A 12,500-nucleotide genomic window follows, 5' to 3' on the forward strand; every position below is an offset into this window, starting at 1 on the left:
AAGGTTGGCCAGAAGCTTCAGGTCAAAAACGGTGGTCTCCGTTCCACGTCGACAGGTGTTTATCAAACTGTTGGCATGCATTGCGGGTGGGCGCGTGCACGCTCCTGTTTAATCCACGCACACACTCATTACAAACGAGCCCACGTACTGTGTGTGTCGCCCACCACCACCCCCCCATCCCGCAAGACTCTCTCTCTCTCTCTCTCTCTCTCTCTCTCTCTCTCTCTCTCTCTCTCTCTCTCTCTCTCTCTCTCTCTCTCTCTCTCTCTCTCTCTCTCTCTCTCTCTCTCTCTCTCTCTCTCTCTCTCTCTCTCTCTCTCTCTCTCTCTCTCTCTCTCTCTCTCTCTCTATTCCCACTCTCCCTCTCCTAGTGCGAGGGGAGCTGGAATATTCCCTGCAGCCAGAAATCCCATAGCACCGCACTTTGCAGATGGAAAGGGGAGGGAGGGCATCAAATACCATTATTTTAAAACCCCTGACACCGTGGAGGCGTGTGTCTCGGGAAGAGCAATAGGACGATGTGTTTTTTTTTTTTTTTTCCCCCACCACCACCACCACCACCACACATGACATGATATAATCTGAGGGTGCGCGAAGCATTGTGAACCACCTGTATAGTGCGGCACCAGACACTGTGACCGTGTGGTCAAGTTGCTATAATAAATGCAGCTTTTTCAAATGAGCTCTCTGTAATTTCACCTCAAATAATATCACCGAAATTAATATTTGCCTGAGGGAAAACAAAAAAAAACTATGAATATATCTGTATGTATATATATATATATATATATACATTTTTTTTTTTTTAGCAGCTCGATGAGATTAGACCTTACATAAGAATCTTATACCTAATGTGATCACTACTAGTGATACTACCACCCGAACAAACTTCATATGAGAGAACACATAAAACAGATATCTGCATCATCGTGTTGCAAAACAAAAAAAAACAAACGCTTATGTTGCAAAGGACGAATGCAACAGGATCGATCGCACCTGCACGGCGACCACCCGAAACACCACATCGAGAGTAGGGACGAGGAGCCCGGTCGAGGCTGCGGAGCGGGTGCGGGGAGGGGAGAGGGAGAAAGGCGCAGCAACTCACCGATGTGGATTATCGAATCCGAACGCGCTGGCTCCCACTCCTGCGTGACCATCGCGGCGAAAAGCAAGACGGCCGACACAACTTTCATGGTGCCAGACAAATCCTCTCGCCCACCCCTGCAAAAATAAAATCAATGCAATCCCTATCCCGAGCCCCCCCCCCCCACCCCACCCACCCCCAAAAAAAAAAAAAAAAAAAAAAAAAAAAGAGAGAGAGCGGATAGTTTTACAATCCCGACCGACGGAGGATTTTCGTTTTCTCTTTCTGCTTCTTCTTCTCCTGCCGCTGCTTCCCCTGCTCCTTCCTCTCCCTCTACTTCCCGGTCCGTGGACGCGCCGCCACCCAGGGGTGTATGCACGGTCTAAAAATCAAGTAGAGATTCCCTCATAGGATGATGCCCTGTTGAAATCCTCCAGCATCACTGGGTACCGGAGAGAGAGAGAGAGAGAGAGAGAGAAGGAGAGAGGGGGAGAGAGAGGGGGAGAGGAGATTCTTCACCCGAGCCGCAGAGAGCCTGCATGCGTCCAGCACGGTCGACCGACGGCGCCACAGCCGAGCCGATCAGATCTGGACCGAAACGATCCGACCCGCGGGGGGGGGGCGGGGCGGCGGTGGGGGTGGTGGGTGGGATGGGGATGGGAGAGGGGGTGGGGGGGGGAGGGGACCTTCCTCGGTCGGGTTTCCAGCACCGGCAGCGGGTCCCGGTAATGACTCCTCGGTCGTGATTCCTGCTTCTTCACGCCGAGCGACGCAGTCCTCTCCCCTCCCCTCCCCCCCCCCCCCACCCCCCCCACTCCCTCCCTCCCGCCCCCACCCCCGCTCCCCCACACCCCCCTCTACCGACCACCGGCAGCCTCAGATCACACCGAAGCCAGCAGCCAAAACTTCCATCTTCCCCAAGGAACCATCGACCCCCTTTTTCCCGACCGGGTTCGCGTCAAACGGAGAATTCGCAGACTTGGAGGGAGGTGTGTGTGGGGGAGAGAGGGAGAGGAAAAGGCGCCAGACTGTGTCACGTATCACCGAGAGGTCCCGTTTTTTGGTTGTTTTTTTTTGTTTTTCTTTTTTTTTATTCCGAGGAACGAAAAAGGACGCCACGCGTCCCCGCAGTGGCGCGGCAAGCGGCGCGTTTCTCGGAAAAGACGCGCGGCGGGGTGGGTGGGTGGTTGGTTGGGTGGGTGGGTGGTGGGGGAACCAAAAAAAAACAAAAAAACAAAAAAAAAATCGCGGTCAATTTATAACCGCCGATGCGCGCGACGACCGCCGCAGTCCGCTCCGCTTTTTTTTTTTTTTTTTTTTTTTTAATTATTTTTTGTTGTTGATATTTTGTTCGGGGGAGGTCTGACTGTACGTGTAGTCTAGTCGTTCCAGCCTGGATCAGAAGCCGCAGCGGTTGGAGAAGAGGGATGCTGAAAGATGGAGGGAGAGCTGGAGAGATGGAGGAGAGACTTGGGGGAGAGAGAGAGAGAGAGAGAGAGAGAGAGAGAGAGAGAGAGAGACAACGAGTAAGAGAAGAAGCAGCAGCCAGCTCCGCGCACATCCACTGTCTGGAATGGAAATACCTTGGGAAGAGAGAGAGAGAGAGAGAGAGTGAGAGAGAGAGAGAGAGAGAGAGAGAGAGAGAGAGAGATGCAGAAGGGCGGGGTGAGCTGAATGGAGGAGGAGGAGGAGGAGTGAGGTTGCCAGAGTGACAGAAAGGGAGAGAAGGGATTTCACCTCATGTGGGATTGATCTACACACACACCGGTCAGCCACAACATTAAAACCACCACTAATAACCACTAATAACTACCAAACAGCTCTGACCCGTGGAGGCCTGGACTCCACCAGACCTCTGAAGGTGTCCTGTGGTATCTGGCACCAAGACGTTAGCAGCAGATCCTTTAAGTCCTGGAAGTTGTGAGGTGGGGCCCCTGTGGATCGCTCTTGTTGTTCCAGCACATCCCATAGATGCTCCATCGGCTCAGACACTAACCCCAGCCCTCCATGTGATGTAGAAGTCATCAGACCAGGCACCTTCTTCCATTGCTCCATGGTCCAGTTGTGACGCTCACGTGTCCATTGTAGGTGCTTTCGGTGGTGGACAGGGGTCAGCATGGACACTCTGACCGGTCTGCAGCTACACAGCCCCATACGCAGCAAGCTGTGATGCACTGTGTGTTCTGACACCTTTCTATCATAGCAGCATTAACCTTTTCACCAATGTGTGCTACAGTAGCTCTTCTGTGGGGACGGACCAGACGGGCTAGACGTCACTCCCCACACACATCAATGAGCCCATGGGCGCCAATGATCAGATCCTAACGCTCGCCCATTTTTCCTGTTTCCAACACATCAACTTCAAGAACTGACTGTTCTGTTCACCTGACGCCTCATATATCCCACCCCTTGACAGGTGCCATTGGAACAAGGTGATCATTGTTATTAACTTCACACGTCCGTGGTTTTAATGTTGTGGCTGATTGGTGTATATCTATATAGCCCCTGTGGCAGTTTTGTTTACCACGTGCCAGCCAAGTGGCATTTTCAGGGACCTCTGGCACAGAGACACAGAAGACGGGGTTGTAGACGCCAGTTTATTGTAGAGTGTGGGCCAGTTGGAAAATAGACAGATAGACACGTGTCATGACGGGGGCTCGTATCCTGAGTGTGTGTGAGGATGGGGGTTTTACCCCTTGCTCGTTAGACCAACCAACGAGCAGCAGGTATGCAGCCACTCTGATCCCAATCACCTAGATCCAGGTCCGGTGTGACTACTCAAGCCACCCCATCCCCACACCACAGCCCCATTCTAGATAGTTGCCTCAACACACGATAACTTTCTGACCTTTCCCTGCTCCTTTTGTGTTTTTAAAGCGGATATCCGTTTTTATTTTGGTAAAAAAAATCCTACATTTCATATTGATCATATTAAGGTTAAGGTTTAATATTAAGGTTTTACTTCATAACAAACAGTTGTTCAATGTATTTGCTCTGCTTTGGGCAGTTTTTGTTGTTGGCCGCTTAGTCCGCCTTTCCCGGCAAGAATACATTGATCGAGTGCACACAAAAATGGTGAATTTGATAAGCCAGCGTAGCTACATTTAGTTGTGGTCAGTAAACAGTCGATATGGATGAATATTAAGAAAAAGAGAACAAGAAATACTGTTACCATCTCAAATGACCAAAATCTGTCATTTAATTGGTCTTTTCCTTAAAAACAAAGAACTAAAATTGATCGGAAGAAGGGGCACTTTCGAGAAAAGGTGAAAAAAAAAAAGTTGCAGTTAGTAATGGAACTCTGCGATCTAAAAACCTTATTTATTATTGTGCCGTGAGGCTACCCCCTGTTATTTCTGTTTGCTGAAACCTGCATGGGGCAGGATGGCGATGAACTATTTCTGTCAGATGATTTTTTGCATACTTCACTCTTTTCCTCGCATCCATCATTCATCTTTCACCCCCCTGCATCCCTCCATTTATCCCTTCTCTGCCTCTCTGTGGGACTGGAGTCTCCAAGCTTCTTAGTATGGCCCAGACCTTGGATTAGGGATTAGGGATTAGGAGGGCTCTGTGCTTAGGACTCTCATTGGACCCAGTGTTTGTACAGCATGGGCATTCAAGGAACGGAGGATTAAGTTGAGAGTGATACTGAAGAGACGATACAGCAACACCACGCTCGGCTCTCTGAAGTTGATGTCATTGTTTGTGTGAACAGCTCGCACTTGAAGGACCATGTTATCTGTAGTTAGCCCCAGCAGAAGAAGAGGTAGGTCATCAAAAACAACAGTGACCCAACGGAGCTGACGTTTGGTGTCAGCTGACGCTGTGAGATCCCCAGGCATAGACCACTAGATATCACTATTAAAAGAGGGACAGACTCATAACTTTTCAATCAAGCCTCATTAAATACCACACCTATATCAACACCTCTGGGTATCAAACGACAGTCAGGAAAGTCTGATTTGAAATGCCAATGGCTGATTTAAAAAATGTAAATCTGTGCAAATCTTGTGTAAATTCCATCCCTCCCCCGAATAGTGAAGGAGTATTACAAGCATGTATGTACTTTGAGAGTTATGAACATTTCATATAATCTTGGAGCATTCGGGTATGGTAGAAAGGCTGGGCAGGACTATTTACACTTGTTGGTAAAAAACACTTCCATTGCATACGCCATAATTATTTCCACGCTACGTGACATTATAATGTGTGTTAAACTTGAATGTCCATGACTTGTCAAGAGACCTGACAAATTCTTCTTTCCAGGGGCTTGCAAGACCAGCAACTTCGCCTGTTTGACCAGTGTTGACCAGTTGACCAAATGCATACACGGAAACACCTGGCTATCCCAAAATGCGTTTCCCAAAATAAATAACGTAAAAATGACAATAAACAAAGAAATTCAGCAGTCAATTTAACCTGATATAACTAATTCATGAAAGCCATCAATGAATAATGAATATTTCACATCCTTGATTACTCTGTGACCTTCCATAACCTCAAGCCGAAGCTTTGACCTTGTTTTCCGAAAATAATGTGGACCAGAGGATATGTCTCTCGGCATCCTGTGAGGTTTTTCCATCAAGTTAGACTTATCGAATTAAATCACTCTGTGTCTAATATCTTGGAGGGTATCAGGCAAAGACATTTGAGAAAAATAAAATAAAGTTTGAAACCTTCAACATTTCACAAAAGCATTGCATCCCTGCACAGCATAGTTACAGCACCCCTGGAAATAATATTTGGGAGTGGGGGATGGACATTTAACGCTCAACTCCCTGTATCTACCGTGTGTGTGTGTGTGTGTGTGTGTGTGTGTGTGTGTGTGTGTGTGTGTGTGTGTGTGTGTGTGTGTGTGTGTGTGCGTGTGTGTGCGTGTGTGTGCGTGTGTGTGTGTGTGTGTGTGTGCCCGGGCTTAGGTTGCTTCCCTCTTCTAATCCCTCCATCATGGGTGGAGTGAGAGTGAAGGAAGGTGCAGATCGTGCTGAGGCAGTGGGTAAACCGTGACCCCACCGTGAACACAAGGGGTTCAGGGAAAAGTTAAATGTGCTTACTTCGGCTATTCCCGCTGTTGCATTGCCAAAATACATAATCCTTTTTATTTTTTTTTATTTTTTTTTAAGCCTCAGAGCGAGTTCCGCACATATTTGTACATACCTCAACCTTGCACCGCCAAAGGACCTGCATGTACTGTAAATCAACATGAGCGAAAACTCTACGGCCAAAACTGAATTTGATTGGTTGAGAGCGGCGCGTCTCTACTGATTTTCTTGCCACAGAAACACTTTTTACAATGAAATCATCCCAACAATCCAAACGTCATAAATATGCGGAACTGTGCTTATTATTCTGGCCGACTAATAGTTAATAATGCAAGAGTGGCAAACAATTGGTTCACAGCGAACAAATCATTTACATGACTCACGAGGCGGGAGTCCAACAAGAGGGTGAATCTTCTACTAAGAAACTGAAAAAAAATTGATGAGGACTAAAAGGAAACAGGCCGGTGCATTTGGCATAATTCATATTGAATGTGACTGATTCACTCTTTGCGTTCCACCAAAATAAACAAATTTGACAGAAGTGCCTTCACAACTCAGAGCCGAGCCACATCCAGGAAGTCCCCCTCCCTCCCCGCTCCCCGCGCACTCCACCGACGGAATCAAAGGAACAAAGAGTTGGAAAAGGAAACGACTCCTTTTCACCGAGTGACACGTCCGGGTCCAGATCTCAAAAAATAGCTCAACATTTCATCCCTACTAATAGCCCCCCGATTCAGCGCGGAACTTGTTCCGCGGGAGCTGCCGTTCCGCTGGAATTAGATGAATTAATGCAACCTTGCGACTTTGATCTTGCATCACAGGAGCTGATTTCCATTTATTTTTTATTTTTTTGGTACAATCTTATCCGTGTCCCTCGCACGGCAAGCGAGCTCTCAACACAGTTTTTCTTCCCCAATCGCGACTTGATGGTTTACATGTTGAAAATGACTTCTTAGATACACACTCACACTCATTTAGACACACACACACACACACACACACACCGACACCGACACACACACACACACACACACACACACACACACCGACACCGACACACACACACACACACACACACACACACACACACACACACACACACACACACACACACACACACACACACACACACACACACACAATCACAATGTAGAGGGAGAGGGCAAGAGCCTCATAGGTTTTTCTCAGTCATGCCACATTGGCCGTGTCATTAATGGGACATCCTGCTTTATTAAAAGCCCTAATTGGAGATGTGTAATAAAGCAGAGGGGCATGTGCTGTGTGATAATAAGGAGGAAAATTAATGAGCGAGAGAGCGAGGGAGGAAGAGAGACATGAAAACCAATCAAAATGCTGGGGGGGGGGGGGGGGGGGGTTTACACTGCGATGCCTCAGTCTGGCCCACAAGGTTGTTTGTGAAAGGAAAGATGGGAGAGTTCGGATGGAGTTTGGATTCAATAAAAGTTATATTAAGGGGGAAAGGCGGTCGTTTCCCATTGTAGGGAGGTACGCCGTCTTCTAAAACCTGCTGTCGCCATAGCAACAAGACGCTACTATCAACTCATGCAAGTCGCTAATCTACTGAAGACATCGAGAAGAAGGAAACCGTGTCACAAAAAAAAAACGAAGGATATGTTCTGTACGTTATCCAACAACCAGTTTTAATTAATGACAACAAAACGAAGACAAATGTTGAGCGAAGGGAAATGCCTTCTGCTGTGCTTACGCTGCGTTCCACTGAAGTCGGAACATAGAAAGATCCGACCTCTTACGAGGAAAAGCAGTTTTCTATCAATTAAAAGGTAATAACTATTATATTTGTAAATTTGCCTCATAAAACTATTAATATTTTCAGTGTGAAGAACAATACACTCATGCCCAATGCTGTTATGTGTGACACAGCTTTCTAACCATTTTTTAACCACTCGAAAATGGGTCAAAAATCAGCCCAAAAAAACATCTGTAGACCTGTAAACCTTGAAAAACCCCTTGAGAAAACGTAATGGCGTGATGCAGTATCAATAACTTTTGATACTGGCTAAGATACTGGCTAAGATTTGTGCGATTTTGACGATTTTGGGTGACAAGCGCAATTTCATCTTCATTTTCATTTTCAATGTGCCTGCACATCCAGTACATTTTTCTGAATGGTCAAGGTGTCTAGGTTCTGGGCATCGAGTTTCACGAGGCTGTGGTCATCATAGCGATCACGATGCGTCATTTTACACAGTCAGGTCAAGTAAAAAATAAAAATAAAAAATGCTGTCATCACATTGAAGGGGTTACGATGAGGCCATGTTTCATCACACGTGAATGCAGTTCGTCTCTTTGGATTGGCAAGCGTCTCGGCTTGTCGGCCATACCCAATTATTACAATTTCACAACTGTTTAGCTACCACAGTGTGCAGAAATTGGGAAAAGAACACCTTGTCACCGCAGCGGCTGTCACGGCTGTGAATGCGAGAGTCTGGCGTGGATAATGAGCCCGTAGTCCTTCAGATATCTTGATGTGAGAGGTCAAGAGAGCCGTTTGAAAATAGTCATGCCCATTCACTTCTGTCAAAAAGGGTCGCTGACTCTGGAGCCATGTTACGTCCGCTTCGCAGCCAGCTAGCATGACATGCTACACACCCACGGATTCGTCTGGAAGAGTGGTTTCCGCTTACACCGGGAGCTTAAAACCGAGCGTACGAGAGCTCGTCAAGCACGGACTGCGCTGTGGACAGAAAGGCTAAAATGGCACCCTTGGGGGGGCCCCTGGTGGCTTTGGGGCCCTGTGCAAACCGCGTAGTCCGCAAATAGGAAGAAACGGCCCTGCATACCCTTAACGGTGAATGAAGTTCCCTTTGCGTTGCTTTTTATCTGAAAACACGCCTAACTTCAATCAGTGGTAACTACAAACTACTTGTTATGTCATGGTACAGTTACATGGGTTTTTGTCACTTGCAGAATTCGCAAGTCGCCAAAGAAACACATTGACTGCAGGCGTCCATGTTTTCCCAAACAGAGCCGATGGAACACATTTTGCTCGGGAGCGGGAACTACCAACTCGAAAATCACCCATTTCTGACTTTCAATGGAACGCAGCATTACGTAAACACTGAGAGTCAAGGGACCAATCACGAATGAGATACGATTGAGGCCCCCGCCCCATTGGCCCAGCTCTTAAAGGGCCAGCGACAGGTATCAAACAAAGCCAGAGCAGACAGGAAGACCCTGTAGTGGAAGAACACCCCTCATGATACACCAGAGAGAAGGGGGTGAATACCGAAAATCAGGGAGAAAGGCTTTATCTCATCGCACCTTGTTCTTTGTGCCATCACACTCTACAGCGGGCGGCGGGAGTGAAACACACCCACCCACACACACACACACACACACACACACACAAACACACACAGACACGCGCGCAAAGCAAAGATGTCGAAAGGGCCCTTCACATAGATTGCGCTGCGCTCTAAACTCCGTCGGTGTGTACTGGTTGATCTGCGGCGCTGCGGACCTCCGCGCAAGAGTTCAGAGTTGGGCCGAGTGGTGGGGCGCCCCGTGACGTAATCCCCGCGGGGCCAATACAAACAACACACAACACAGGAAGACTCTGTGCAATACGGCAGAGAAACAGATTCTGGCGGCGTCCGAATTGCCTGAGCTCTGCAAACCGTCCTGACGGGTTCACCGGGACCCGGGTTTGAAATCCCTGTCGTGGAAACTGTGGGCAGAGGGCAGAGCAGGCGCGTGTTTGAATGCAGTGGAGATCAGCGATATATGACCCACGGCCAATAAATATTACCAACAATATATGATCATGACTATTCCCTGTCATTAAAATAAGATATGATCGTCTGAAGACAAATAAAATATTATTATATAATATAGAAATATAATTAATAACTAATGTAATATTTCATATTACAGGCCAACTGAACTTAAAATAATAATACCATTAACAATATACCTGTTATACAAGTGATGACAGAGGTGCCAAAAGCGCACATGCATGCGCCACAAGGAGCGCAGTGCACGCCGAGCCCTATGTGCAACCAGCTGTCCACTCTCCCAATTTACCAGCACGGCCCGACATGTCGGGTACAACAGAAAAAAGATTTGACGGATACTTTGTCAAGCGTTCCCTTGAATTGATTCACCAATTCATTCATCAATCGCAACAAAAGGTTATCTCCCTCAAAACATGCCCGCCGTCTCTCTCTCTCTCTCTCTCTCTCGCTCTCTCGCTCTCTCTCTCTCTCTCTCGCTCTCTCCGTCCGTGGGGATCCGTCTCCCACGTCTTTCCTCTTCACTGACACAGTGATTCAGGGTGTTTTTCTACCATGTTCCTTGATTAGGCATCGAGATTTTGAGGTTTTCGCCTGCTCCCCGCACGCCGGAATACGGGCCGTCCTTCCCCACCGCCCCGGGGCGACGTCGAAAAGTTCTCCCCCCTGCTTGACAGTCAGATTTTAGAACGGGAATGAGACGATCATTTTTACAGAGACATTGGTTCCACTGGAGGGGCCCATTATCTACTGCTGTTTGTAGCAAATGCTGGAAAAGCCTCGGTGTGAGAAACCCTCTTCGCCGGATGCTGCAACAACACCGCAAGCCCAAGATTTTGGATTTTAGAATTCAACTTCCAAACCTCATGAATATGTTAATTCATGATGATCTGGGCATCTTGGCATATTTCCACAGCCTGCATCTGTGTTTCTAATAATCATTACAATAATGTTGGTTTATGGTATGTCAATAGTTTTTCTTCCGAGGCGGGTAGAAACCCTTCCCCAGTTCCTCTCCAGGAATTAAATAAAATGGCTGCTCTTTGTGTTTGAAGCCTCCCCTCATGTATTACGCCCACCTGCAGCCGACGTGCGGCAGTGTAGTGTGCATAATTGGCAGACAACGGTTTTAGATTGTGTTTCCTCAAATTATTTTTTCCGTTGCACAACTTGGCGAGCGTTAAGGTTATGGCATAACATGGTGTGGTTTGGTTTTCTCGGCTGGTAATCACTGCACGAGGCGGAACGTTGTTCTGAAAGGCCTTTCCACTGAGGATCAATGTACATATTTATAAACAGAAATAAAAATGTAAAATCATTGATATTTGGCTGTATTTGAGGTTTCAAGTGGCTATCATTGGAAAATGCATTAGACATATAGTGAAGTATTGCCACAGACGAAGGCCTGAGCTACAGAATTGAAGTAAATACTTTTTTCAGCCCACTTTATAAATAAACTTGACTTCTTTATTTGGACTTGTAATCATGGACAACAATGGACTATTTCTACTGAGATAATTTAGCTTTTTAAATTAGTTTTGTTTTTCAAAATGGAAATTCTTTGCATGCTCTCACACAGTGAATAATGAGCTCATACTCAAGACACAATGAATCCATTTTCTCCTTGAATGAGGTTTCTGTGTTTAAACTCTGCTCCCTCAATACCCGATCAATTCGAAAAATTGGCCAATAACTCGGCTTGAGTGATTGGCATAGATTGTGTTTTCCTTTAAAGCCATCCATTGTGTATTTGAAAGTATCATAAAAAAATAAATAAAATAATAATAATAATAATAATAATAATAATAATAATAATAATAATAATAATAATAATAATAATAATAAATCAAATGGGATTGAAAACGGGAAAAATCTCCAAACGGCGCTCGCATGTCACTAGCGGTGCAAGTCACCTTGGAGCTGTGATGGTCAATGTGAGGGATCGTGGGACGTCGCCGCAAGTGTAGATTTAATCTGGATGCTGTTGGCGGTATTCATGTTTGGGATGAGTTTACACATAGAAACCCATTGGGGGAGGACACACAAACGCGCACACACGCACGCACACACACACACACACACACACACACACACACACACACACACACACGTAAATGTCCATACACCTAAGGGAGTGAGATAAAGGAGTCATTCAGGTGTGAGCAGGGTGACTTGTTAGTATGCACGCCGGCTGCTGTCGTTCGTTCCCAAGGACACTGTCTGTTTCGGGGGGTAAAGTTAGACATATACCTGCATCTATGAGAGCGCGTGTGTGTCTGCGTGTAAGTGTGCATGTATGTGAATGCACATATGCATGTGTGCGTTAATAGAATAAATAAATCTTCTGGCAACTATGCAACTCCCTGCCTTGCTACTGAAGCCATTAAGTGGGAGGGCAGTCTGTGTGTGTGTGTGTGTGTGTGTGTGTGTGTGTGTGTGTGTGTGTGTGTGTGCGTGCGTGCGTGTGTGTGTGTGTGTGTTGTGTGCTTGTGTGTGTGTGCCAAGAACAGACCATAATTATTAATTCAGAGTTCTGTCAGACACTTTCAAACGACAACACGGAGAAGAGCTTTATCCGCTGCGACCGTAAATAAAAGC

At 46.7% G+C, this 12,500-nt stretch overlaps 1 protein-coding gene across 1 annotated transcript in view; it reads right to left on the bottom strand.

Moving 5' to 3' along the window:
* Positions 1 to 1,193, bottom strand: part of grid2 (glutamate receptor, ionotropic, delta 2) — a gene marked incomplete at both ends in the record, with an annotated part of 557,550 nt that extends 556,357 nt beyond the window's left edge. Inside the window, 1 exon segment of the mRNA XM_080004041.1 lies at positions 1,106 to 1,193. Within this exon segment, the coding sequence (XP_079860167.1) occupies positions 1,106 to 1,193 (88 nt within the window).
* Between the last annotated feature and the right edge of the window lie 11,307 nt (positions 1,194 to 12,500).

Source organism: Zeus faber (assembly GCF_960531495.2).
Source record: "Zeus faber genome assembly, chromosome: 7".
NCBI classification, from domain to species: domain Eukaryota; kingdom Metazoa; phylum Chordata; class Actinopteri; order Zeiformes; family Zeidae; genus Zeus; species Zeus faber.